Source organism: Pan paniscus, chromosome 13 (assembly GCF_029289425.2).
Source record: "Pan paniscus chromosome 13, NHGRI_mPanPan1-v2.0_pri, whole genome shotgun sequence".
NCBI classification, from domain to species: Eukaryota; Metazoa; Chordata; class Mammalia; order Primates; family Hominidae; genus Pan; species Pan paniscus.
Genome location: NC_073262.2, coordinates 61,261,328 through 61,289,311, shown reverse-complemented (window position 1 = coordinate 61,289,311; position 27,984 = coordinate 61,261,328). Strand labels below are relative to the sequence as shown.

The window sequence follows — 27,984 nt, the reverse complement described above, 5'->3', positions numbered from 1 at the left end:
GGCTAAATGGGCCTGTAGAAAATAAGGGAGAGAAACTTGTACTCTACAGCTGATTTTAAAAGAAATTCTTACCATCCTTATATTTAGAAGAGACACAGGAAGAAATATATGATAAAGTTTTGTCATTTGTAAAGTTTATGGCTATAATAAATGACGGCATCCAAAATCCTCAATAATAGTCCTTTATACATGATTGCTGATCTAATATTTTGTTTATGAACATGTACAATACAACACTCACTTCCTACTGTATCTCCTTTATAAATTCAGTACATTTCTACTGAGGCATAAAGTGTTTCAATTTAAGTCAACTTCTTATCTCATGATGTGCTGATGAATTTTTGTGTTGTAAATTACTTGCACCACATGGAGGAAAAAAGAAAAGATAAATTGACTTAGGACTACTTTCTCATTTGTCATTTATCTTTGGTATTGATGTTTTTTTATTTTTATTTTTTAAAGCTCATCCCAGTGGAAGAAACTTGTATCTATACATTTTAGAAACAAAATTTAAATACATAAACAAAATGCACAGCCTAGCTCCTACAGTCTTAAATTTAGTAGTAAACATTAACTAATGCCAGTATTTCACACAGTAATGATTTAAATGAATAGTATGTTAAAATCATACCACTTCAATACCTGTTATACAATAAATGAATGTAGCACTGTGAAGTTACAGAATCAGTTTTAAACTTCCTATTTTACTATGGTCTTTTTTCTTCCCTTCCATATTTACTGTCAAACATCAAAACTCCTAACTGCACAGAATTGTTACTATTTTCTCTCCTGTTCATCCCAATCTATTAACTCCTCAGTGCCTTCTGAGTCAACCAGAAAATTTCTCTCACTTGTTGTTTTGGTAGAGATTCCAATCTTTTTTGGCCTCTAATTTCTTACCCATGAGCACCAATTCTTTATCACCTACGTAACATCCATCAATTTCTCGAACACTTTCTTTTTCTAGGAACACAGCAGTGTTAAAAAGAATGAGCTTGGCTGGCTGGCTGGTGGGGACAGAGCAGCACATTCCAGCCCTGTAAGACGGACTGCTCCTGGTCTAATGTGCTAGGAAGAGCTGGGGCGGAGGGAGGCTGGATTCTGAGGCCGATTCTCCTCCCCTGCATTTTACACAGATCTACTCAAGTTGGCAACCACCTAAACTCTAGTAATTTTTTTTTCTCGCAAACAGAAAAACTGTGATATTGTGACCTGCAGCAAAATTCACTTCATGGAATGTGACTGGGGGACCTAAGTAACAATCAATGACTGTTTTGACAAAAAAACTTCAATCCATGGCTTCAACCTATAGATTCTTTCTGATGGGTAGCATATACTGTGTGTAGCTATTTTTATTATTGAGTTGGTGTTTTTCTTTAAAAAGAGGTACATTCAAAGGATTTAAAGAAAAAGATTCTGTATAGCATTTTCGCTCATGAAGAATTATGATTATATATGCTTCTCACTTTCATCACCCTTTACCTATTATTCTAGTATATATTTTCTGTGATTTTGATGTTTATTTTTTGTTGTATTATATATGTTCTTACAAGTTACCTCAAATTTTGATGGCACACAGAGATTGTATATTTCGAGATGTGAAGCAGTGAACAATGGAAAAACTGACACACTAATATTATGGAAACAGAAGGGAGCGCTAACATAACATTCCCTCGGAAATGTTTCAGCAGAATACACAAGGTTATAAGACATGCAAGAAAAGACAAAGCTGAAACATAAATAAACTGCTCCTCATAAAAAAACACAAAAGATGTGCATTTATATTTTTAGAATGCAAATATGTAACACTGGTAAGCTAGAGGGTACAGAATAATGAAGAGAAAGGGCAAAAGTCAAGATAATAATAAAGCATAAATGCTCCAAAACAACTTTATTACTTCTAGGGAAGAAGTTTAAAGACCTGAGAAAATAAAAATGTTTGGCAGAATGGGCAGCTCTTCCTCGTTCTTTGGGAAGTATCTCTCTCAGCTCCCATACTTGAGAAACTTGGGCTTTTTGTTTTCAAATGTCCTACCTTCCTTAACTTCTGCCCCCCGCCCCTCAACAATAAACACACAAACAAGCAAGCTAGAGTCTCCTGAATCGAATGAAATGAGAGTGAAATGAAAATCTCTTCTGCCTAGGGCATCCTAAGCTCTTCCTTAGAAAATGATGCTGCAGTAGGTTAGCTATTTAAAAATCCAATTCAAAGGCTGGTTCCAGTTTACCACATTTCAACAGAATATAACATCCTGAAAACACCTGAGTAGGCAGGGATCGCTCCTAAGCAGTGATCAAACCATTGCATCTCTAACAATCCACCTATTGCTGAAAGGCTTTTAAAGAGCTAAGCTTTTCAAGTCAAATTTGTAAAACTTAAGAAAAAAGGTAGAGAAAGTGTCTGCAAGTAAACATGCAAAGTATAAAAATAAATGAGGATAAATGAGGACCTTCAATCCTAAACCCTTTTGTGAAATTTTGTATAGGAAACCAAAAACGAATAAAGAGGTTGCTTTTGTCAAGACCCAGCCAAAGACTAAGTGGACTGATGGTCTTTTAAATATTTTTCAAATTTAAGCCACTCCTCATTTATTCTGAGTAGGACTGCCTAATTCTAAGATAGATGATTTTCATATTATCTTCAGTATCTTTGCAGTCAAAGCAGCAAAGAAAAAAAAAACAATTGTCAAAATTTATAGAAAAAGCAGCAGCAACACTGCTGTTTTATCCCAATTATTAATATATACTCAAAGTTATAAATAGCATCTACAGTTACTAGAAAACGAAATATGGGCCAGCGCAGTGGCTCATGCCTGTAATCCCAGCACTTTGGGAGGCAGAGTTGGGCGGATCACCTGAGGTTAGGAGTTCGAGACCAGCCTGGCCAATATGTCAAAACCCTGTCTGTAATTTAAAAAAAACAAAAATTAGCTGGGTGTGGTGGTGCACGCTTATAATCCCAGCTACTCAGGAGGCAGAGACAGGAGAATCTCTTGAACCCAGGAGGTGGCTGTTGCAGTGAGTCAAAATGGCGCCACTGAACTTCAGCTATGGCAACAGAGCAAGACTCCGTCTCAAAAAAAAAAAAAAAAAAAAAGTAAAGAAAATAAGATTTTACTATTTTATTCATAAATTTTCAATTTGCTACTCTTCTAACTATAGCTTATTGCCATGGTTACAATTTAAATGTCATAAATATGGCTGAAAAGTGGGTAAACTTAAGAAAAACCACAACATTATACAGTTAAAATATTAGAAAGTAAATACCAGTTGTGATTGCTGTGTTTAGAAGTTAATACCCTTCCTCCTTCCCCTCAAAGGAAGAAAACATTAGTAAATGTAACTACTAGGCTTGAATATGAGTTTTAGGCAAGAGTGTGCTCTGAGAAAAATAAGGAACTATGCAGTTATTAAGTGTGAATTATGGACACACCTGTGGCGAGGGGAGATTAGCCACTGAATTAGTATTTGCCTAACACTAAAGTACTTGAGTACTTGAGGAGCTATTTGGACAACATTTAATTATTATGTATTCAATTTAAATCATTTAATACATTTGTGTACCATATATATTTTTATATTTAGCAGCTGATTGCACAGCCTACTAGAAAAGTAAAAAAAAGATTTGAAAACTTTAATTTAAAGGAAAATACTAAGCACATAATAGTATATATGGGTTTCTCTTAATTTTTTAATTTTAAATTTTTGTGGGTACAGTGAAGGTATATATGTTTATAAGGTATATTAAGTGTTTTGATACAGGCATGTAATGCATAATAATCACATCATGGAGAATAGTGTATCCCCTTAAGCATTTATCCTTTGCGTTATAAATCATCTAATCATACTTTTGTTATTTTGAAATGTACAATTAAATTATTGACTATAGTCACCCTGTTATGCTATCAAATAGTAGGTCTTATTGTTTTTTTCTATTTTTTTGTACTCTTATATTTGTTACTTGGCCATGATAAAAACCCTGAAGATGGCAGTCAAATGACTTAAGCAATGGGGAAGGGGTAGAAAGGATGCCAAGGCCATAGGTCCACTATAATTAATGTGTCTTCATAATCTAAACTCATTCTCTCTAGACTGTAAATCAACACATGATTATATGCAGTGTCTGCTTGGCTTTTGGTAATTAAAAATCCACAACTGCCCTCTCCAGCTCAGTTCAGCCAGTGTATAGACTGGTGAGGGTTAGGAGAAAAATTGCATGGGGAAATCAGGGTATTTCTCTGGCTCTATTTTAAACAACATTTCTGGCACGGGTGGCATCTCCTTCCTGGTTTCACCTAATGCTGGAAATCTCCCCGTCTGAAGCCCGTCCCACTGCTCCAGCTCTAGGACACTGACAAAACCATCTACCTACCCCTTTGCCTCTGCAGTCCTAGGGATGATAGCAGCTTTCTGGTATCATTATCTCTTGGGTGCTTCATCATCCTGTTTAATCACTCAAATCTTCCAACCCACACTTTCGTAACTACATTTTCTGTATCAAATTCCGTATGTTGAACTACCTGGCATGGGTTCTGTTTTCCCAGCTGAACCCTGGCTAATAAATACACCTATTATCCTTGGGTTACAAAGAACTCTTATCCATCAAACACTAAGTCTCCAATAGAAAAGAAAAGGGCAATCTATATTGTACTTCTATATCTCTAGATAATTAGAAATACAAATGATGACACTAATGTGGCAATATGAGAAGATCAATCCCATACACCTGGAGGGAGGGAAAATTAATACAATCTTTCAGGAAAGCAACTTGGTTACATATAGCAAAAGCATTAAAATATTCAAGTACTTTAAATAATTTTCTTCCTGAAATTCCAGCCTAAGGCAAATCAAAGGTACCGATACAATTTTATATATAGGGATGGTTACCACACTGTTATTTAAAATAGTAAAAAATAAGAAAAAATCTGAATGTCCGATACTAGAGATATGGGTAAATACGTATATACTTATGATTTTCCCTTATAGAATTCCCCTATCTCCCAACTGTAACTGAATATAGTTATACATCTCCACTATAGCTCACCTTCATTAAACCTGAAGTTCTTAAGAGGGCAAGGATGTTTGCTTTAAACATTGACAATTACATGCTAGAAAAGTGTTTATTTATTTCAGAAATAAATTAATTATGCAGTCTTAAAGATGAATTTGAAGAATTTTATATTACATGAAAAAAACTGGCAAATGTAACTGCATATACAGTATGTTCCCCATTTCTCTCAAAAGGTAAAAAAACTGTATGTAACACACAAATGCACAGAAAGGCTAAGTGATGAGCTTGATTATAAGTAATTTTATCCACTTTTTGTACTTTTTAAATATTTTCCAAATATCTTTTGATGAGGATATATTACATTTAGAATCAAGAGAAAAATTATATTTACAAAGTAAAGAAGAAAGTCGAGATGAAGGCAGTTGGTAAGGTTAAAATACAACAAGCTCTGTATTATTCACCACTACCTGAATAACTAAAACTAAAAATTAACTTCCTCTTCCCCCAAAAAAGGAGTATTAGCTGTCAGGGAAATTTAACTCAAAACCACAATGAGATATTACTTCACACCCACTAGGACGGCTATAATAAAAAGGATAATAACATGTGTTTGAGAGGATGTGGAGAAATCAGAACTGTTATTTTATTATTATTTTTTTTTTGAGAAGGAGTCTCGCTCTGTCACCCAGGCTGGAGTGCAGTGGTGCTATCTCCACTCATTGCAGGCTCCGCCTCTCGGGTTCACACCATTCTCCTGTAGAACCGTTATTTTTAACTAGTGGAAATGTTAAATGGTACAGCCACTCTGGAAAATAATCTGGTAGTTGCTTAACGGGTTAAACACAGAGTTACCATGTGACCTAGCAATTCCACTAATAGGTTTATACTTAAGAGAATTGAAAACATATATTCAAAACTTTTATACAAATGGTCATAAAAGCATTATTCATAACAGACAAAAGTAGTAAGACCTAAATGTCCATCAACTGATGAATGAATAAATATTATTCAGCCATAAAAAGGAATAAACTACTGTTACATGCTATGATAAGGATGAACCTTGAAAAAATCATGCCAAGTGAAAGGAACCAGCCACAAGGACCACATGTATGATTCTATTCAACTGAAATGTCTAGAATAGGCAAATCCATAAGGAAAGAAAGTACAATAGATTAGTGGTTGCCTAAGACTGGTAAGTTTGGGGGTAAAATGGCGTGACAGCTAACTGGCACATGGTTTCTTTTAGGGGTGATGAAAATGTTCTAAAATTGTGGTGATAGATGCACAAGTCAGAATATACTAAAAAAAATTTAAGAGTATTCTTAAAATGGGTAAACTATATAGTATGAATTATCTCTCAATAAAGCTATTATAATAAAGAAATTTGTATATTATACATAAAGAAAGAAAAGGCTGTTAAGAGAAACAAAAAAAAATTAAGTTCACATGCATGTGTGCCAAATTTGCCATAAAAAAAACAAACCTGCAATACTGTACTAACGTCCTGTTAGGCTATAAAGGTTTTAAGGCATTGTGAGTCAAGTTATGAATCAAAAATAGTTCTTGTTACTTTTAAAAACATAACTTCCTTGTGTATATATTTTTTCAAAATATAGATTTTGTTACTAAATGAAAATATTCACCTCATTTACTCATTAGGTATACTTTTAATACCTTCTAAAGGTTGGGCATTTTCTAGGCATGAAGTAGGAGAGAAAAAAGAGACACTTTGCAAGAGCTTAGAATTTGGCTGTGAAGCTAATATATGCACACAAAATATTCCTAGGACGTGTAAAGCAGCATTTACTATTCGTTCATGTATGCAGTATTCATTCGCTCAGGTGGTGAATCACCTAGGGTCTACCATCCACAAGGCCCTTGGAATACTTTGTTGAACAGAGCAGACATGGCTCCCACTCTCACTAACGACCTTAAATGCTGTGACAAAGTGGGGGAAATAACACTGCATCTCACCTGACTCCCTCTGTCCGCCTTGGTCAGATTTCAGATCATTCTCTCATTACCTCTCAAGAATAAGCAGCAGCAGCTTTCTCCTGGCATAGGCTGCTCTCCTAGGTTTCAGGCATGCTTTCTCTAACTCAGTTGTCCCTTATCCACAGCACTCTGGCCCACATGTCTGAACCACATAATAAAGTATTAATATGCATGGACCTATCGGTTTAACAGAAGTGTTTTCTTCACATTTGAATAAAGGCTTTCTTTAGTAATCACATTTCTAAATGCTTATTGAGTGGTGTCACTTGCTGCCCTTTAATCATCTCAAATCCAACACATCTCACACTGTGGTCCAGAGCACCCCCACCAAAACTGGCTCTCCATTTTGACACTCCTAATTGTTTTAACTGTACCATCCTCCCAAACGCAAAACCTCACAGTTATTGCCTACCCACCTGACCACCACACCAGCCTCTAAATCCTTATGAATTGCCTAGATGATCTCACACACCAAATTCTGCAGTAAGCTTTCAATTGGTCTATCTTGTCACTAATTTTTCCTCCCACCAGTTCACACCTCTGCTGTTTCTTCTGAGAAATGTTTAAATAATATGACATTTTGCTTCAAGAATTTTCAGTGTCTCCCCATGATCATGGAGAGAGTATAAAGTCCCTGGAACTTACAGATCTCTGTAATTTCAGCCAATTCAGCCTTCTAGCCTTTGCACGTCTTATCACCTCCCAAACCAGTTTTAAATGTTCCCTTCCCGTGACACTTGTGTTGTCTCTTCTTTTGCCCAGTGACAATGCCCTCTCCAGAGCCGCCCATCAAGCCCAAGGCTGCAGGACCATCTCCTCTGCCATCTCAGATGTGGGCTGTCCACTTATATCAGTATTTCCCACATAATACTTACTTGGCAGTTAACCACATATTATTTCATGGTGTGACTTGCCTTGTGTTAAACTGTTGTTTAGAAGCCTTATTGTTAGGTAGCTTTTCACATTTCTGCCTCATCAACAGTTTGAGTTAACACTATTTTTCTGGGGGAAAGAACTTCTTTGTATGACAGCCAAGTGCCTTCTATGCACTATAAGGAACACCAGAATCCTGGCACCAGGTTTAGATAAACTCAGATACTGGGCATTTGGTTATCTAAGTCTTCCTCAATTCAAGTCTTGTTTGAAAAGGGCCAAAGTATTTACACATCAATGCCTATTCCAGCATTACAACATTGTTCACATTACTGATTACAATGTAAGCTCCATGGGGGAAGGGGACAGGGACAAGTGTGTGTTATGCCCATCACTCTGCCCAGCAATGTGCACAGCACCCGGTACATTATGTGAATACTCAATAAACATTTATTGAGTGAAGGCTGAGTATGAAGACATCAACGATTTGTGTAAGTGACAGACAGTCTCCTTAATGTAATTCATCCTTCCTATGTGGTGAATTTAGGTTAAAAAGAAAAGATAGACTACATGGAAAGCTACCACACTATGTTAGAAGCTACTAGATATTCTACATGTGGATACATTAAAAAAATGAAAACTTCAAGCGACTTTTCTCTGAGTATGATAAACACAGTGAAAGACCCAACCTGTATAATTAGCAGCTTTCTTGATAATGTAATAACTTTTTTTGAAGTCAGCCCTGTGTTTTCTTATGATGGAAATGGAAACTTTCAGATATGGGGTTGATATTAAAAATGCTGCTGTTCAATGCTTTTTCATTACAGTTGACATACACAAATTTACTCAATTATACTAAAAACTTAAGCATATTAAGAACTACTATTCCAAAGCAATGTAGCGCAATATTGTCACTATTAAAGGCTTTGCTTGGCTTATTTCACCAAGAGATAGTAAGTTAAGAGAGTAGGCTATGTAATTTGTGTTTATCAAACATAACTTTTACATAATAAAAAACATACCTGTTGATCTCCAAGGAAATGACTTCTCAGTTGAGCTAAAGAAAAAGAAAGAAAAAAATGGAACATTTATTTATTTTGTCATAAAATTTAGCTTAGGACCTGTTTTGCATATTAACATTTAATTTCCACATTAAATTATACAAGAGCACAAAAACCTTAAATAAAATTTAAACTTATTTAAGTTAATTTTTAGATAGTATTTAAAATTGGGACAAAAATTGTTTCTATTTGGAAATTAAGGCAAATTATAAAATGACATAAAATTCTACTTGAAGAAGACAAAACAGCACAACTGTATGATATTCACAGTACTTACATGATGTACTACAGTTTTTTCGTGATAATATGAAAACCACATACGTATCATATATATGAAAAAGAACCAAAAAGGCTGTTAAACAGTTTATTTTATGTATTTTCAAAAGCAGCAATTAGAACAGAGACAAAAATTACTGAGGCCACTTTTGAATTGAATATTGCCTTATAAAATTTAAAACGCAGAACTTCATATCAAAAATATAAGGTCCTATAAGCCAGGATAAAGTGACAGCTATGTATTTTCCTTGGTTATTAGAGTGTGCATTTAAAAAATTTGTGAATAAAAACATATCAGTGCCTCCCTGCTTGCCACCTCTCTTGCCCCAATCAATACAGGAAACCATGGTGTTACAGGGACAGTGTAGCAGAATACAGGAACAACAGAATGGATTATTAAGCATTTATTAAATGCTAGATTAAGCATTTCACATATGATCTCCTTTATGTTATTTATCACAATCTTGTGAATAGGTACACCCTTATTGTTATCTTACAGACAAAGAAACATATGCTGGTAACTCGAAGAGCTGGAACCACACCCAGGACTCCTGGTCAGATTCCAAACTCGTGCACCTTATCACTGTGCTACCTGGCAGAACAGCTTGTGATCCCATTTTTGCATTAAACACATACAGACACATAGACAATATGACTAGAAGTCTAGAAAAGTAAAAATGAATGTGCTAGCAGTTATATCCATGAGTACAGCCATGACTTTTTTTCTTTTTAATCATTTATACCTTTTTTCCTTTTAAAAAACCAGAAAAAGGGCATATATTCATGGTATTTTTTTGAGTGCTTATTAAATTTATAGAAAAAGGAGTGTGACTCTGGGCTTAAGGAAACATTCTGCCAAATAAAGCACTTGGAGCGGGGGAAGAACCGTCCTTTTAGTGCTATATTTCTGAGATTTTAAGTTCTTATTACCCCCTTGATACTTTCCCCAAGTCATTATGTGGTTATGAAACTTGCTGGTTGAAAACCCTAGATTCCATAGAAACTCCCTGAACTTCAATTTTGTGTGTGATTTGCCTTTTCTCCATCACAGGCGCAGTAGTTCACATTCCAGGACCATTGAACGAATTGCAAGCAGGGTGACCTTCTCCCAGCAAGTGGAGTCAATCAGTTAATGCTAATCTCCTCCAGGGCTCTGTGATGTTCCTTTATCTGAAACACTCTTAGCTGATTTCAAAATGGACTGATAGGAAAAAGTGAAAACTTGGTCAAATATCAGTAATGAGACATTTGTCTTGCTCCTAAGGGTAGGCCATCACTGTCTTGTGACTCCAAAAGTGGTTCTGCACACTGAATTTCAATTTCTCCTCAATCTGTTTTTGTTATTTAATTCTATTATCTAAATTAGTTTCTAAGCACTGAGATTGGTATTACCCAACTCTGTTTCCTCAAAAGGATCATATTTTATGTCAATATTAAAATACATGGTAAATCAAACTGCCATCCAGAAATGTTTAGTATACCTCAAGTTTCTCGGGAATATTAAGAAAGTTTTATCTTCTGAGTTTGAAACTTATATCAACTTTAATGAAATACAAGACTTTTTATCCTCAAAACTGTAGGTCACAGAATATAATTCCAGCTAATTGCTCAAATGGGGCAAGGGCTGTGGTTGTTTTGCTCATCTCTTTATACCAAGTGCCTAGCATTTGCCAGGCACACAGCAGATGCTTAATTAAATTGTGAAAAAATCAAGTTCTTTAATGTTTTGAAAGGTCAGGATTATATAAATTACCAGGTATTACCTAGTATAAGCAGGTCAACTTATTCTCCCTGAGTCTAGGTAGGAAGCTCCAGCAACCTCGTTGTGTAACAATCAAGCAAACAGCATTTTTGCTGCTGAAAGGACCTTTGGTTACCAAAATATAATAGGTATTCCTAGGTGAAGGCAATGGGAAGCCTCAATAATGTTCCCTCCTCCATTTAAGGTACCATATATAAATCATTAGAAAAACAAGCTAATAATGAAATTAAAAATAAATAAATAGTTCCATGGTATACTTTGAAGATCATCTATTCAGCCCAACTACTTTCACAGAAACTTCTATAATTCTGAGAAATAACTGGTCATTATATGTTATTCATAACAGCCTATTTTCTTTTTGAATTACTCACTTCAAATGACTCTCAAATTGTTCACTACTTTGGGACTCAGGGATTGGACAACAAAACAGATGGAATTTTGAAATGCTGTTTTAAACCACCAAAGGCAATTGTTCTAATAAACCCATGTTTATTACAACAATCACAGGCAGCTTCATGTTAGAAACATAGGCTTATTTCCTCCTTCTCTCCCTCCAACCATCTATTCCTAGAAACACTTCCCCAACTTTTATTGAATGTCTACAATGTGTCTGTAGGCACTGTGCCCACAAATGACTCCATCCCGGTTCCCTTTCACTTCTCTTCTGAAGATGCCAAGCAGCTTGTGTTCTAGGAGCTTCCACTGGAATGTGAAACACATTTTAAAATACACACAGGAACTGAGTCACCCATGATAACTTTGTTTCAATGGGAAGATATATTCATAATTTAATACGTTAATAACTTAATCATTTAGAATGAAATCCACTAATAACCTTGGGGCCGTCCAGTCAGATGGTGAACATCAATCAAAAGCAAATTTATTACCAAATTAACAAAACAGTTCATTTTAATACGAAAAATCAGTTTTGTTTACAGGAAGACAATGTGCCTTCATCATAATATTACATGAAAATATGTTGTAGATCACTATAAAATTCTACATACTCCTGAAATTAATTTTTTTCATTCAGATGCAAATGGAGGCAAAAATATCTTTGTTGGACATTGACGGCTGTGCAATATCTTTGAAAACTCTCCTTATTTTGCTGTTTCCCATATTAGGAGTCAGAAAATTACCTGCTCATAATCCCCTCCAGCCAGAGGGCAGGCCAGTGAGTGAAGTTCACAAGAAGCCACATGTGGAGATAGGGTGATCCTGAGCATTTGTGGTGGATACAGTGGTGGCAGTAGGCACTGCTCCTTGAAACCCAGATTCAGATTCTGGCTCCCTGGCCTTCCTAGAGACTCCATGAGTTGATATCCAATAGCTCCTAAAAAGTTGCTTTTCTGCTTACATAAGCCAGAGAAGATTCTATTGTTTGCAACCAAAAATCCTGACTGATGTTATCCTAAAACTAACAAAGACAAAGTAGCCCTCTGAAAAGGGCCCAAGACTCATAACTAGACTATTTCCAACTGCATACTGGATATATAACACAGCTCAGATTCAACGTATTGAAATTATTTCCCTCTAAACTGACTCCTGTTTAGTGATTCCCACCTTCAGTCACTCAAACTGAAGAGCAGGGAGTAATTTTACTATTTGTTCTTCCCACTAGCGTGTAACCTCCATGAGGGTATGGCAGGCGGCCTTGTTTACAGACAATGGCCAGAGCCTAAGGCAGTATCTGACACATGGCTATCACTCATTTTGAATTCATCTCTACTACCACTGACACTGTTCTGGCCTTTATCCTCTTATCCTCTTTTGGCTGGGTCATTCTTTCAGTCTCTCTCCTAACTGGTCTTCCTGGCTTTCATTTCTCATCCTGCCAGGCTCTCTTCCACGCTGCTACTACTGCAATTTTTTTCAAACACTCACCTCTGATGTCATTCTTCTGCTGCTAATGCACAACAGATCCATACAGGATAAAATGCAAACATCTCAGATGGCACAGAAGGCCCTGCACCACCTGGCTCCTCCTAGTGTGCCCTTTCCCACACAAACCTACATCTGAAGCATTTCTAACTGCTTGCAGTTGCCTCACACACCATACTGTTTCACACTTCCACTGCTATTTTTAGGGTAGAACATGCAGGAATAGAGTCTGGAAATTCTTTCAGAATTACTCAAATTCTAGAATGGCACATGCAGGTACCATATAACTTGTTTATATACCCATGAAACAGAATGCTCTAAAGTTTACCTTCACTTTGTATCACATTCTATAATAACAGGAATATTTTTATTCTTTTTGAGATGGAGTCTTGCTCTCGCCCAGGCTGGAGTGCAGTGGCGCGATCTCGCCTCACTGCAAGCTCTGCCTCCCAGGTTCACGCCATTCTCCTCCCTCAGCCTCCCAAGTAGCTGGGACTACAGGTGCCCGCTACCATGCCCGGCTAATTTTTTGTATTTTTTTAGTAGAGACGGGGTTTCACCGTGTTAGCCAGGATGGTCTCGATCTCGTGACCTCGTGATCCGCCCGCCTCAGCCTCCCAAAGTGCTAGGATTACAGGCGTGAGCCACCACGCCCGGCAATAACAGGAATATTTTAAAAAAATGTTTTACTTAAGTTGGTACCCAATTTTCTCCTGGTTCCTCTGTCTGATGTGAGCAAGCCTGCTTTAGTGGATACCAGTAGGTAAACGCTAGGAGAGGGGACAGTAGAGAACTGGATGGAGCCACATGGTAATTCTGCCATGCCATTTCCCTCACCTTCTTTCAGGTAGGGCTCATTTTATCACAAGTATACACAAGCTACTGTTACTAGTCTCTTAGCAAGACATACTGAATTAGGACAAGATCCAAGGGTTACTCCTTTCTGAAAAAGAAACAGTTCTTAGCCTGAAATCAGAATACGGTCAAATTGCAAAATTTACTGCTTTATTTAAAAAAATCAGGCTTGGCACAGCGGCTCACGCCTATAATCCACCACTCTGGGAGGCTAAGGTGGGAGGATTGCTTAGCCCAGATGTTTGAGACCAGCCGGGGCAACAAAGTGAGACCCTATCTCTACAAAAAAGTTAAAAAAAAAAAATTGCCAGGCATGGTGACATGTGCCTTTAGTCTCGGCTACTTGGGAGGCTGAGGTGAGAAGATTGCTTGAGCCTGAGAGTAAGGCTCAAGGCAAGCAAGGCTGCAGTGAGCTGTGATCATGCCACCACACTCCAGCCTGGGCAACAGAGTGAGACCCTGTTTCAAAAAAATAAACAAAAATAATTGTGTCAAGAAATTTTACACACACATGTATATTTATATATGAATATAACTCATTAATAGCTGAAAAAATAAACCATAGCCAATAACAAATTAAATTTTACTCAGTATTAATTAAAAGGGATAACTCAAATTATCCTAGAAATTGTTTTATTTATGAATGGAGCATGGGTGTGTCCCACTGTCTAGACTATGTACCATCTATAACCTTCTCTCTGGTGACCAACAATCATCCTTCCAGAATTACCTTGAGGAGAGTTGGTCACCTCCTCCTTTTTATCGTGAATGTACCCAATAATTTATCTCTATTTTTGCACTTTTCACATTGTAACCATAGTATTTGTTTACCTACCTGTTCTACTAGCAGACTGCAGCCTTCTTGAGAGTAAAGATAGTATATTAATTCTACCTGCATCTAACCAGGAACTGGCATTGAGTAGGATGCTTAAATAGATGATAGCTGATCTTCACTCTTTGGGTTGTTGTTTTAAAGATTAATGCTACATAATTTTAGAAACTGTTTCAATCATTCTGCAAAAGAGACAGATTCCTCCCGATTTGGGCTCTTTGTATCTTATAGAAAAGATGTTTACTGCATATATCATATGGATTCATTCAACAAATATCTGTTGATCATTTATTGAGCACCAGCCATTGTTAGAGGCTGGGAATACATGGTGAGAAGAGCATTCTACAAGAGAGGACTCTGATGTCAATGTCACAGGGCCCAGCATTATGCCGACTAAAGAGACATTCACATATCTATCACAAACAAAAGTGTGAAGCAACTTTTAAAAACAAAAACAAAGACCTAACTCTCCTTATACTCATCTATGAAAAGAAGGTCAACTGGTACTGGGAGCACCCAGGTAGGAATTTGAACATGAAGTCTCCAGTGAGACAGGTATGGAATATGAACTATACGCCATAGTCTAGACTGTACCTTGATTTCCACAGCTCAAAAACCGTAAGGGGTTGGGAATAAGCCAGTTTGGGAGACCACCAAAATAATACGCTGCATGTGTAAGAAATCTGACATTTCTCCCCCTGTGTCATGACAGATGATCTCTTTAATGGCTGTTTAAACCATCTCAAATGAGTAGCGTTACATGATCTACTTTCACTGTCACACCATAGTTTTTTACAATATTACAATATTCTTTTCTTTTTTTTTTTAAAGAGACAAGGTCTCATTTCATTGCCCAGGCTGGGATTACAGGCATGAGCCACTGTGCCTGGTACACAATATTCTCTAAATTATTCTTAAGTGTTCTTCTATTAAATAGATGTAATTAATATATGAATCAGATGTATATTAATCTTTACTATGAAAAAATTTTAAAATACATTTGTACATTGTGGCCTTTCCTTGATGTTTCACTCCTCAATTTTCTCTCAGTTTTACCATTTTGAGCTCTGATCCTAAGTTCCACACAAGTCTGTATTTCTGTATATATTAATTATTGAATTAGAGTTTAAAAACGCCCACGTTTACAGATGAAATCTCAGTGGCTTCAGGACATAAGTTCCAAACTGCATTTCTCTCTTTCTCCACCAATTCTTTATTATCTTCCTTTCAATTTGTGATTTGCTCATTTTATAACATATGTTTCACCTTTTATTGTGCCATTGGTGGGCTTTATTTTTCCACTAATCAAAATTACTCCATTAGCAAATGTATAGGCTTTCTGGATTCTAAATCTATTGTGAGAAGTTCTAGCTAAGTCTACTTTTTAGTCAATTCCAAGGTCTATTTCTAAGTTAAAAAAAAAAAAAAGGTAAACTCATTTTGTGATTTTATTTTTTGGCAATGAGTTCACATTGCAATTACTTAACACCTTGTTATCCTCTAGGCATTACAAATTGCTTTTTAAAGAATTATTCTAGAATCCTCTTAGTTATGTGAACTGTGCTCCATAGTTCCCTGTCACTCTGTATTTCCCATTATGCATCTGGGATTTTTTTTCCCCTCCCCAAGGAAATATGGCAAAATAACTACTAATGATTCTTAAGTTTGTCTCTACTTAAGAATGTTACAGGATAAATTTAAAACAAACTACCTTAACTAAGTTTAACACATTCTGTCAAACACTTAAATTTCTATATCGTGATTAATTATAATTAAATGAAATCTTCAATTATGATCAGGAGATACAACATACTTTAAGATTTTTATTTCTATCTAACATTGCTTTGGCTTCTGTTTTAATTAGTATATTTAAAACTTTACTCCGTCTATCTCTTAATGCATTTGTAAAATATTCCATTAGTTTCTTGTGAATTCTTAGCTAGGTTAAATGCATTCTTTGCTTTAGCTTTCTTGAGTGCTCATGAATTTATGCTGAGAATACCGCTTTTTGAATATAATTCCTATGGAAGTCCCTGGTCTTATTAAGACCAGGCATTCACTTGTGGGCAGGTCAGATTTCTCCTTACCCTGACCCTCAAGAAGAATGTCCGTGAGCTCATTTTATATTTACAATAAGCATGGTGAGAAGTAGGATCTAGAAGACTAAGATGGAATACAGGGTTCTCTAATGCTATAACCTGTCTTCTGATGTTCTGAAAATTCATACCACTTACTAATAGGTAACTGTCAGGTTACAACCAGTTCTGTTTTTCCTGTTTGGGAAACAGGGCCTTTATCTGTTGCTCTTAGTCAGGTAAGGATTGCCCGGGAAATAAATTCTTTACACTAGAGACTTATGCTCTCTGTCTTAACGTCAGAAGAAATAGAGCAGTTACACAAATTAAACAATATATCATGATTATTCTTCCCAAAACAAGTTTGGATAGCTCTTCATCATTGCACTAAGCTAGTTCAGTAAGGTGAAGACAGGAAGGTCAACACGTGAAGACAGTGAAAGTGAACTGCTCTGCCCAGCTGAAGGACGAGGGAGTTGGAAGGCAAACAAATATCTCCACCACCACATTCACTACCACCTTGGAGGGGCTCTCAGGACCCTAGTTTGAAAAATCACGAATCCAGGCAGTAATGATTTCTTAGCAAAAATACTCTGAAAGCAATCCTCCTTAGTATTTAACTATATTTTTTGAAACCCCTTCCAAATTTACTTAGTGTCCATTCACAATCAATCTCAATGAAAACAAAAACAAAACAAAACCTCTTCCTCCAAATTCCTGGTTTTTCACTGACCAAGTCTCTCTTTACCATGCTGTCAGATCCTGGGCAATTCTCTGTTGGATGGAGACTGATTTCTTTCTTCCCAAGAAAGGGCCACTAATTAATTCTTCCTGGCTTTTCATCAGAATGGCCGTTAGTCCCCTCTCTTCCTAAGGCTATTCCCAAGATCTCAGCAGCCAGGAAAAGTGAAAATGTGACAACAGGTGCCTAACTGTAGTTTAGTTATTTTTATGTGTTATGACCTTGCCCCTGAAAATGGTACATGCCTATAGTTTGAACTAAGCAAGGCATAACAAATGAGACAGGGCAAAGGGCTTCTTTTCATAATTATTTATATGATCTGAGGGTGATATCAAGGTTACAGAAAAGCAAGAGCACTTGAATTAAAAATGACACCCTTCATGTAGGCTATAGCTGTTCCTGACCCATCAGCAACAGGACATGAGGCTTGAGTTGCCTTCCACCAGTGAGGCTCTGCGTCAATCCATCTCCACTCCAAACCCAACCACTGGTGTGACAAACAGAATGAGCAAACAAGATGGCTATAGGAAGGCAGACCTGATACCTCATGGAAGGCAGAAAAGGTCAAGGGCCTAGAGTCAGACTCATATTTCCCTCAGTGACACTTTACCTGAAAAACTTGGCCATGCTCAGAATGTGCTTTTACAATTTTAGTCTTTACAAAATCATGAGCAACAGGGACAGCAAAATGTGGAAAAAAAGTCCACTCTTGGTTTACATTGGCTGCTAGCAAGTTTGAGTAAAATGTATGCCCAGCTACTGTGGTGAACATGTTTGGTCTTATTCATGGCCCTATTTTGTTTTCATACTTGTTTTCTCAGTTCTTCATTCTACTTTTCCTTTGTGCTACTCTACTGTGTATTTTTGGATCCCTATAACAGCTGTCTAAAACGCATTCCAGAGAAAGTTAAGATTTAAATAAACAATATCATGACCAGCCTCCTGAAGGCGAAAATTGCTTATTTGATGCACAGCAAAAACATGAAAGGAACAGGAAATACAGTTCAAGTAACCTTCATAGGGACTAGAGGTGAACAAATTTCAGAAGATGTTAAATATTCTTTGACAAAAGCATTTTGTGTTAGTGCCTTGAATCTATGAATAAAAGAGTCAGAAGACCATATGGGAAAGGGAAGATCAAAAAGGACGTAGTACTAGACAAAAATGAGACAAACAGTTCCCTCTGGTATCCCTATAAATTATACAGGAAACATGACTTCTGTTTATGACCATCCCACAACAGGTGTTCCAACTAGTCAAAGTAGAAATCAGAAAAGGAAGGTTTTCTAATATTTCAAGTGACATTTGAAAGAATGAAAGCAACTGAGATGAAAAGAGTAAAATGGCTAAACACAACAACAGACTCTCTTCCTAAATATCCTGCCACAAACCTAGGATCCTATTTGGGCAAAGATTTGGCCCTGAAACAGAGGGGCTACTGGGAACTATTTGTGTCCATGGTCTACAAAATGCTGTTGCCTTCCTCATTTCTATTCTTCTAAAACCTTCCAAAGGTGAAGAAATAGAAAGGAAATTTTAAAAAATTTAAAATAAGAAAGGGCATATAAACATACTATTTTCTGCTAGAACTGCATAAAAGCATCTATATGTTATACTTGTAAATAAAGCAGATGCTGGTAAGGAACAAGAAAAGGGCCCTGTTTTTCTATTTGCTCTATGTGAGACTGGGCACAGCATTAACATGGGACTAAGCTGTAGCAGTCTACAGTAAGAGACATGCTGGGATACCAAATCCTTGAAATTTATAATTACAAATAGTTTTATTTGATGCATACAATTTAATTTCGTACATTATTTCATATTTTAAGTGCTTTGAAAAGCCTATGTGAAAATTTACTTAAAAGGAATTTTAAGCCTAAATTTGTAATTAAACATTTATTCCCCCAATCATTTACACAGAGAATTCTTTGCTACTCATGTAAAGGTACTATTAAATCTGGTGTGTGTCTAAAGAATGAGATTCACTTTCTGTCTACTAATTATCCAGAGTAAAGATTTTTAATTTTTATAAACAGTAAAAATTTCATTAATAAATTTAATTATAAGTGTGAAAAGAGAGAGCATAATACACTTGTTAAATTTCTGCCTTGCTTTTTGAAAAAGAAAGGTTTCTCTCTGTAACAGCATTTTCAGCTCTTGATTCATGGACAAGAAACATGAATAGCTGTTTTAGTGCAGAAGGAGGAATGAATTCACATGTGGGACAGTCCACAGACCCAGGATTATTAATAACTATCCTGGAAAAAGAGTGGACCCATAAGGAAACAGTCAATATTCTACATAGCATATACTATGTTTCTATGTAGTAAGACATCTGGATCCTAGAAAAGTGGTTCTAGAATGTTTTAAATCCCTCTGAAAACTCTCATGGATCCCTAATTCATCCCATATCCCCTTACCCACCACTCTGGTTTCCTACTCTTCTCTATCACCCACATGTTCCTAACTACTGCTGTAGTGGAATGAAGCAGAAAAAAGCCTAAGAGGATGAATAAGAAGGAATGATGATAATGATAATGGAGAGACAGGGTAAAGTCTCTTAAAACAGCATTCTTGATAAACAGTGTGTGATCCATAAACACTGATCAGGAGTTTAACAGGTACCCTTCAAGGCAAACAGAAAAGGTAAGTGGTTGGTCAAGACTGCCTTAAATTTCTAGCTTTAATGTCCAGGTTTCTTTTAAGAAACATGAATCCAAAAAGAAATGACAATTTACAACATAACAGAGGAGAGGCTGACTAACTTAATCTTTCTTTCCCTCTTTTTTCTCCCTGTCCCATTCATTGCCATGAGTGAACATCATTGATAGGAAAGGTATTGCATGGTATGTGGAACATATTATGTAAATTTATAATCTCTAAATTGTAAAAGTTAGAGCTAATAAATGATATTTATTTAAATTTTCAAAAAGAATATTTATTCCTCAGATTGTAAGAAATATAACCATACTCATCTTATAAACATTGAAATTATGGTTAATTTTTAAAATGCAATTTCAGTCAGAAAATTAAGATCTGAATCACCTAACATTTTAAAAACTGTTATGCAACATTTAAAATATATACAATAAAAAACGGTATAACAAACACTCTTTGTATTTATTACCCAGCTTCAGCAAGAAAATGAACATGTGGCCAAACTTATTTCACTGACATCTTTATTCTACATTATATTCTCTACATTACTGGATTATTTTGAAGCAAACTCCAGACATCTTATTACTTCAGTAATAAATACTTGAAATGTATCTCTAAATATAGATACTTTAAAAAATAACATAACCACAATATTATTACACCAAAAATTAACATTAAAATTTTTAGTATCAACAAGTATCTAGTCAGTATTCATATTCCCTGTTTCAATTTAAAAACAGTTGGGTGGTTTAAATCAGGACCAAAACAAGGTCCATATGTTACATTTGGTTGCTATGTCTCTAAAAATCTTATGATATATAGTTTTACCTCCCCCTCTCTTCTCTTTCCTATTTGAAATAATTTCATTTGCTCTGTAGAATTTTAGCCTGGTTCTAATGAATGTATCAGTACAGCATCAACTGACATGTTCCTCTGTCTCCTGTATTCCCCATAAACTGATATTAATATCTAGATGCTTAAATAATTTTAGGGCAAGAACATGTCATGGGTGACGTTACATACTTCTCATTGCATCGTATCAGGTGACTGTGATTTCTGGCTGTCTCCCTTTCTGTGATATTAACATAAGATAGATAAGTGGGTTCATGTCCTGTCAGCCTGATCCATTCATTGTAAAACTTCTCACTACCTTTCCAGCTGATGATTTTAGTAGCCATTGGTGATCATTGGTTTGTCACTATTTTGTTAGTGGTTGCGAAGTTCTACCAAGTTAATTTCTAGACTTATTCTGATTAAACTACTTCATTCAGTAATATAATTTCTCCCTTTGTTTCATGTTCATTTATGATATAATACTATTTCAGTTGTCATTTACAAATGTCTTTACTGAAAGAGATTTGCTAATGTTGTTCAGAAAACAGATACACTTTTGCATTTTGTACTTTGTAAGCATTAGTTCTTGTATTATGGTTGATAATTTTACTTGAATTTTCTCTGTGGCTGAAATAGCCCCATTATTGATAATGTAACTAAATCTGGGAAGTAGATCAATCTTTAATTGACTTGGACTGAAGCAAAGACTACACATCATAGGATCCTAAAATAACTGGCTATTATTTTTCTCCAAAAAAAAAAAAAAGTCTAGAAGAAATACACAATACACACACACACACACACTCAAGACATTCCTCCTTGGATTATAAGCAGTCTATTAATGCAAACCAAACATTTGACAGTGGTTAAAATGTGTAGGTATTTAATGGGAGTTTTTTTAGCTGTGAAAATCTGTAGTCTACACACTTTTTCCTGCTTCAGTTTTAGAGTGTTTTTCTCCTATTTAATTGTGGAGTAACACTACAGCAGCATAGAAAAATCTATGCAAAAACAGATTATATTGATTTCTTATTAAATACATTGTGAAGCCTCAGGGAAGATAACTATAATAACAATTCAGACAATATAAAGTCTGGCAAACTTGTCATGTTTGTCCCCGACCCCCATCCCTAGGCAGACATGCCATGTACATTTTTACGACAAGCTGATTAACTGCTGAAAACGCACTAGTGGATGGCCCTCACTTTTAGGTAGATAATCACATTTTCAGTTTCCTTTCCCATACATCACTGGATTAGAGCTGTCTAGGGTAGTTCTTTGAAGGGTTAAGCAAACATCACACATATTGCTCTTGTTGCTCTATGTCCTTAACCTGCCAAATGGTAATGAGAATGAGAGTTTACTACCAACCTTCCTTTATTTCATCATGAATATTAAAGTGATTAGATGAAGGAATTACAAAAAATTTCCCCCTAAAATAGTTAACTGTGCTAAGTACATTAGTGGCAACAGACAATATATTTTTAAAGGTTGTTTCCTAGAGTTGTTGAATTAACATTTATATGACCTCTTGTAACATGTTTGTGAAAGACCAGGAATAGAAATATCAAGCGCTTCAGAGTTTCCAGATAGGAGAGACAAAATAGTGGTAGTGGAGGTGGGGCTGGAGACGAGGACTCTCACAGATGCCTCTGTACAGCCAACACAACTTTTACCTAGATAGCATGTGTTTGGAGGGGTGCAGTGGCAAGAAGGAGGTAAATGGAGTACTGAAGTCTTCCCACCCCCTTGACACTCCAATGGTAAAGCAAGAGAAAAACACTATCTTTAGGGGAAAATGTCAGCCTCATGTTAGATTCAGGTGTACAATAAATAAAACCAAATCAAAGCAAAACACACCACCACCGCCAAGACCAAAAATGAAATGCTACTGAAGAGTAAGAGGATAACATGCACGAGACATTTACTATCAAACTGCAAATTACATAATAGGTGTTCAACTGCTGCTGTTCTCTTTCCTACACTATAATTATAGAAAGGGATTTTTACCTAAGGATATGATAATCAAAGATACCAAGGTAAGGCATCCTGGGACAGAGCTAGGAGAACCAGTGCAACCTCATCAACAGCATTCTTCACAAAACTAAAAATAATAAAATACAGGCATACATTTTATGCTGCTAGGAAGACACTTCATCACCTGGTTTAGTTACGCACAATGGTCTCTTGCTGATAGAAGGCAAATTTCTAAGCTTGTCTCTTTGTAGCTCTAGAAAACAGGAAAAGCTAAGTATTTAGTGAATGAATTTAGAAAAGACATCATAGATATTTGCAGAAAAAAATAAATGCAGAGTCACTAAAGAAAATGTGGAAATAGAAACTGAGAGTAATATTAGTTGGGCCTTCACCTACCCTAAGTGGCAGGTTTGGATAATTTGAGATTTATTATTATATTATATGTAGAAAGAAAATTATTTCTTCCACATACGTGTCACTGTACTAAAATGTTCATATTCTTAAAATAGATCAATATGGTGTACTTTGTTCTACAATGTACTAGGATCTGTACTATTTTAAGAAATATATCCCAGAGTTATTTTAGCTTTAAAAAACTAATGATAGAACCAAAAATAACAAGCCAAATTACTCATTAGAAAAATGAGCAAACAACATCAACAGCCGGAGGACACTCAAATGGACCATAGCATATGAAAACATATTCAACCCCAACAGTAATTGAGAAAATGCAAAGTTAAATGAGATAACGTTAGTTTGGCAAAAATTAAAGAGCCTGTTCAATATTAAATATTGGCAGAAGGAAAGAAAGCAAGCAAGCAAGAGAAAATGAACCGGGAACTTTTTTACACTGCTCAAGGGGGTGGCAACTGTTGAGCTACTTCAGAAAGCTGCTTCAAACCAGCAAGATCTAGAAAAATTAAAAATGTACATTCATTATGATCCAAATAGTCTACTTCTCATTATATATTTTCCAGAATCTTACACATGTGAACCAGGATGTATGTTCAAAAATGTTCACTTACAATATTGTAAAACTTCAACAATGGAATGGCTAAACAGTTTAATGTCTATGATATAAATATACAAGAGCAGTTAAAAGAATGAACTAGATTTACACATTTCAATGTGGCTGGATCTCAAATGGAAAAAATCAAGGTGTACAATGGCACATAAACTACACCTACCATCTTTGATGTAAAAAAAAAAAAGCAACACAAAATATTGGTTACACAGCTGTTAATATATATGTATATAATATATAAGTACTGTATATGTATTGACATAAAAGTATACAAAGTAAATTGAAACATTACATACTAGTGGTTAGCTATGGGGAAGAGAAAATGTGGCAAAGGGGACTTGAATTTTATGTTCAATATTTTTTATAAAAAATGAATTTTTAATAATTTTTAATTACAGGATGTGAGTACTTAACATTTCCATTTTATTCTCTGCATTTACAATTTTTAACATTTCTCAAAACAAAGAAGATTTTAAAACCCAGATAAGGGGAAAATAATAATAGTAATAAGAAAATACAGGATTTAAGAGCATTGTTGCTTTTATGAGATGGTAAATGTAATTACTAACTCCTATAAAGCAGCGAAGGCAAATCTGTTCAAGCATCTTGAAATATCCTGTATAACCTATTAAAGTACTTTATCAATATGTACACATAATTTCAAAAACTCTAATGATGAAGGGTAAGGGCTAATATTATAATTCTTATTTTGATTCAGTAATTCAATACTGTTAAATAATTTAATAATTACAGAAAGCAAACTATGAAAAATTACAGAAAATGAAACACTATTTTAACTAAAATTGTTCTTTAAAAGATGATTAAATAACGGCATGATATACATATTTTAGATGTATGGGCATCTGAATTTTTAAAAGTATTAGAAAAATTAATACAGCTGAGGTGCCTCCATTTTAACCACATATATTGAAACAGTCTTAAAATAATCGGAAACATTTATGCTATTAACCTGATCTTTTTTGTGGTTCTCCCTAACTGCATTATCCATTTAACATTTAAAATGCTCAGTCTAAGAGACAGGTAATTTATTTTGGAATACTTATTTGCTGTGATTAAAACATTCTAGGTTCAAAAAAGATTCTATTACTCACGAAAGATATCTTGTTTAAAATTCTTCATGGTGACATTTTTAGCTTAAAATACGTTAGCTTACTGCAATACTGGTTGAAATACCTTGGGGTCACATGTCCTAGGCAAGACTCAGTTATACTAGTTTAATTCACATGTGTAGAGATACTTGTCATTTGGATTTGTATGTCCCAGTTGAAACTGGCTTGTGACTGGAATGGCAATGAGATATCATAATTCAAAATGCCTTCTGGAAGAACTGTGGTTGAGCAAACTGCTCTAGATAAACAACTTCTATAGAGCTGCAGGTCAGCTTTGACTCATTTGGTATCTTTCAGATGTGGAACTCTTTACTGTGTTTACAATAGGAGTTGCATCACAAAAATGCAGTGTTACCAAATTTGCTCATAAGAGCATCAATTTAATAAATATTCACCATAGAGATCCCGAGGGTTTCCGGTAATTATATTCAGATATTAAACAGTTTATTCTTCATTTAGTCTGAATTAGAAATGAAGTTAGGGAGCTTTAGAATATTTGACTATTAAGAGAGTCACTAGTGACCAAATACACTAAAAAATTAAAACTAAATCATTACAGACAACTAACCCACCAATAAACAAGCATTTATTAAAACAAGAAGCAAAGGAGAAAGGAAAGGAGGCAAGCCCACATGACAGACTGGGAGGATGGGTGGACAGGCCAAGGGGAATCTCCCTTTGCTCCCACCTCTCCCAACTTAAGAATGTCTAGAGCAAAGCTCTTGATATTTTTCCCTCTTAAAATACAATACCCAGCAGCACTATTCATAAGAGCCAAAAAGTGAAAACAACCCAAATGTACAACTGATGCCTAATAAATAAAATGTGGCATATCTACATGATGGAATATTATTTGGAAATAAAAAAAGATGAAGTACCAATACATGCCACAACATGGAGGAACCTTGAAAATTTCATGCAAAGTGAAAAATGCCAGACACAAAAGACCACAAATTGTAATGATATAATTTATTAGAAATGTTGAGAATAGGCAAATCCATAGATACAGAGTGTAGATTAGTGTGGTTCTCTGAGGACAGGGAAAAGGAAAAAAGGGGGAGGCTAGAGGGTTTTTTTTTTTTTTTTGGAATGATAAAAATGTTTTAAAATTAAGTAGTGGTGATGGTTGCACAACTCTGAATATACTTAAAAACACTGAATTGTACACTTCAAAAGTATGGATTTTATGGTATGTGAAATGTATCCCAATAAAATAGTTATTTTATAAAAAGCACTCTCAGGTTTTGCCTGGTGAGAGCACTGAAGGTCAAAGGGACAGAACTTTCTCAAACATCCTCCTGAAGTGGTATATTAAATAAGTAATAAACTGTTAAAGCACAAACATTCAATCTATTCAAAGATTCTTCATTTTCTAAAGAACACATTATTTGAAGAGGTTGATTTCTCAATGACTTAAAAATATTTACTGAAGAAAAGATTTAAACCACAAAAAGGTCTTTTATGCCGCTGTCAGCTCTAAAACATTTTTAGGATTTTTAGTAATATCAATTGAAACCTGATGGGCATCTGCAGATGACCCGATCAAGTGTAAAAAATAAAAAATCTGAATGGCAGTGGGGAATCAAATCTTTTCATTAAAATAAACCAGTTCTTTTCTTAAGTGGTAGTAAGAACACTATTTGTCAAAACTGTATGACCTTTTTGAAATCAGAAAGAATTCTATTTTAGCAGGGCTTTAAACTAACTGAAAAAGGGGAGATAATCTTGGGAAGACTTTGAAGTTATTTAACTTCAACATTGCCACCCATTTTCCTAATACCAGCAGCAGCCAGCCAAAGAATGAACAATGTGAAGAGACCAAATGCTTCTGAACAGGATAATCAAATTTCAAAATCATTTGCAAAAAGCGAAAATGAAAATCTAAACTGTGCTTTACTTCCAAAAGTTGCCATTAATGTTTTCTACAATTATTAAAAGGCCCAATTTTTAAATATATATTTTTTACTTCAATATAAATCAAAACTTAGGGCTTTGTTTTAGTCAGGAGACAAACTACGATTTGTAAAATCAAATACTTGGAACCAATTTATGATGTACAAAGAAATAAACTTTCTCTTTCACTGTTTACAATTTATTGAGAAGTAAATAAAAAACAAAGAATAGATAACCAAGATGAGTTTCTGGGAAACAGTAACATTCCAAGTCTGTTGTCAAGAATAGTTACAGTTTTGAAATTCTTTACTATAAAATTTCAGGGATAGTTTCTAGAATTCTAAGATGATCATATTTCATTTATGAAATCTTCAATTCTAACTATATACTTTTAATCCTTCTAGTTTTTACTGTTTAAATTTTTTGTAGAGACAGGGTCTCACTATGTTGGCCAGGCTAGTTTCAAACTCCTGGCCTCAAGTGATCCTCCTGCTTCGGACTCCCAAAGTGCTAGGACTAAAGGCATGAGCCACTGTGCCTGGCCTATCCTTCCGGTTTTGCTACACAAGAAGCTGAACCACTAGTGTAACTTCTCTGCTTGCGTGAAATGTGAACACAGATCATACAATGCCTACCGGAACGGTGAATTTATCTTGCAGTATTTCTCCTGGCCGAGTCTTCCACTAGAATGCACTTGCCATTGGAAGGCTGCACTGGTCCCTAACCTACTAAGTTAGCATCCCTAGGCCCCAAGCTATTCAGCACTTGGGAATTCCGCTGGCACGTGGAAACCATTAAATTTGGTGTACGTGCTTGGCTGAGGAGCCAATGGGGCAAAGCTGCCATCTGTGGGATTATGACTGAACACCTCTAAGTCAGAATCCCGCCCAGGCAGAACCATACAGCAGGGCCACAGACCCTCGGTTGGCCTCGGAGCCGGAGCCTCAGTTGGCCTCGAATCACTGGGTCCCCGCCAGCAGGCCACTTGGACGTGCGCTGGGACCCCAGTGCAGAGAGCCCCTGGTCCTGGGAAACGGAATGCGGCCAGAAAGGCGGCTTCCCCCTTACCCGTCATGTAACGCTTGTTGGGAACCTGGCGCTAAAC

General features: G+C 35.7%; 1 protein-coding gene across 1 annotated transcript in view; it reads right to left on the bottom strand.

Moving 5' to 3' along the window:
- Positions 1-27,984, bottom strand: part of PKP4 (plakophilin 4) — a 227,178-nt gene that overhangs the window by 69,931 nt on the left and 129,263 nt on the right. The window contains exon 4 of the mRNA XM_034954312.2: positions 8,902-8,936. Within this exon, the coding sequence (XP_034810203.2) occupies positions 8,902-8,936 (35 nt within the window). The remainder of the gene's footprint in view (positions 1-8,901; positions 8,937-27,984) is intronic.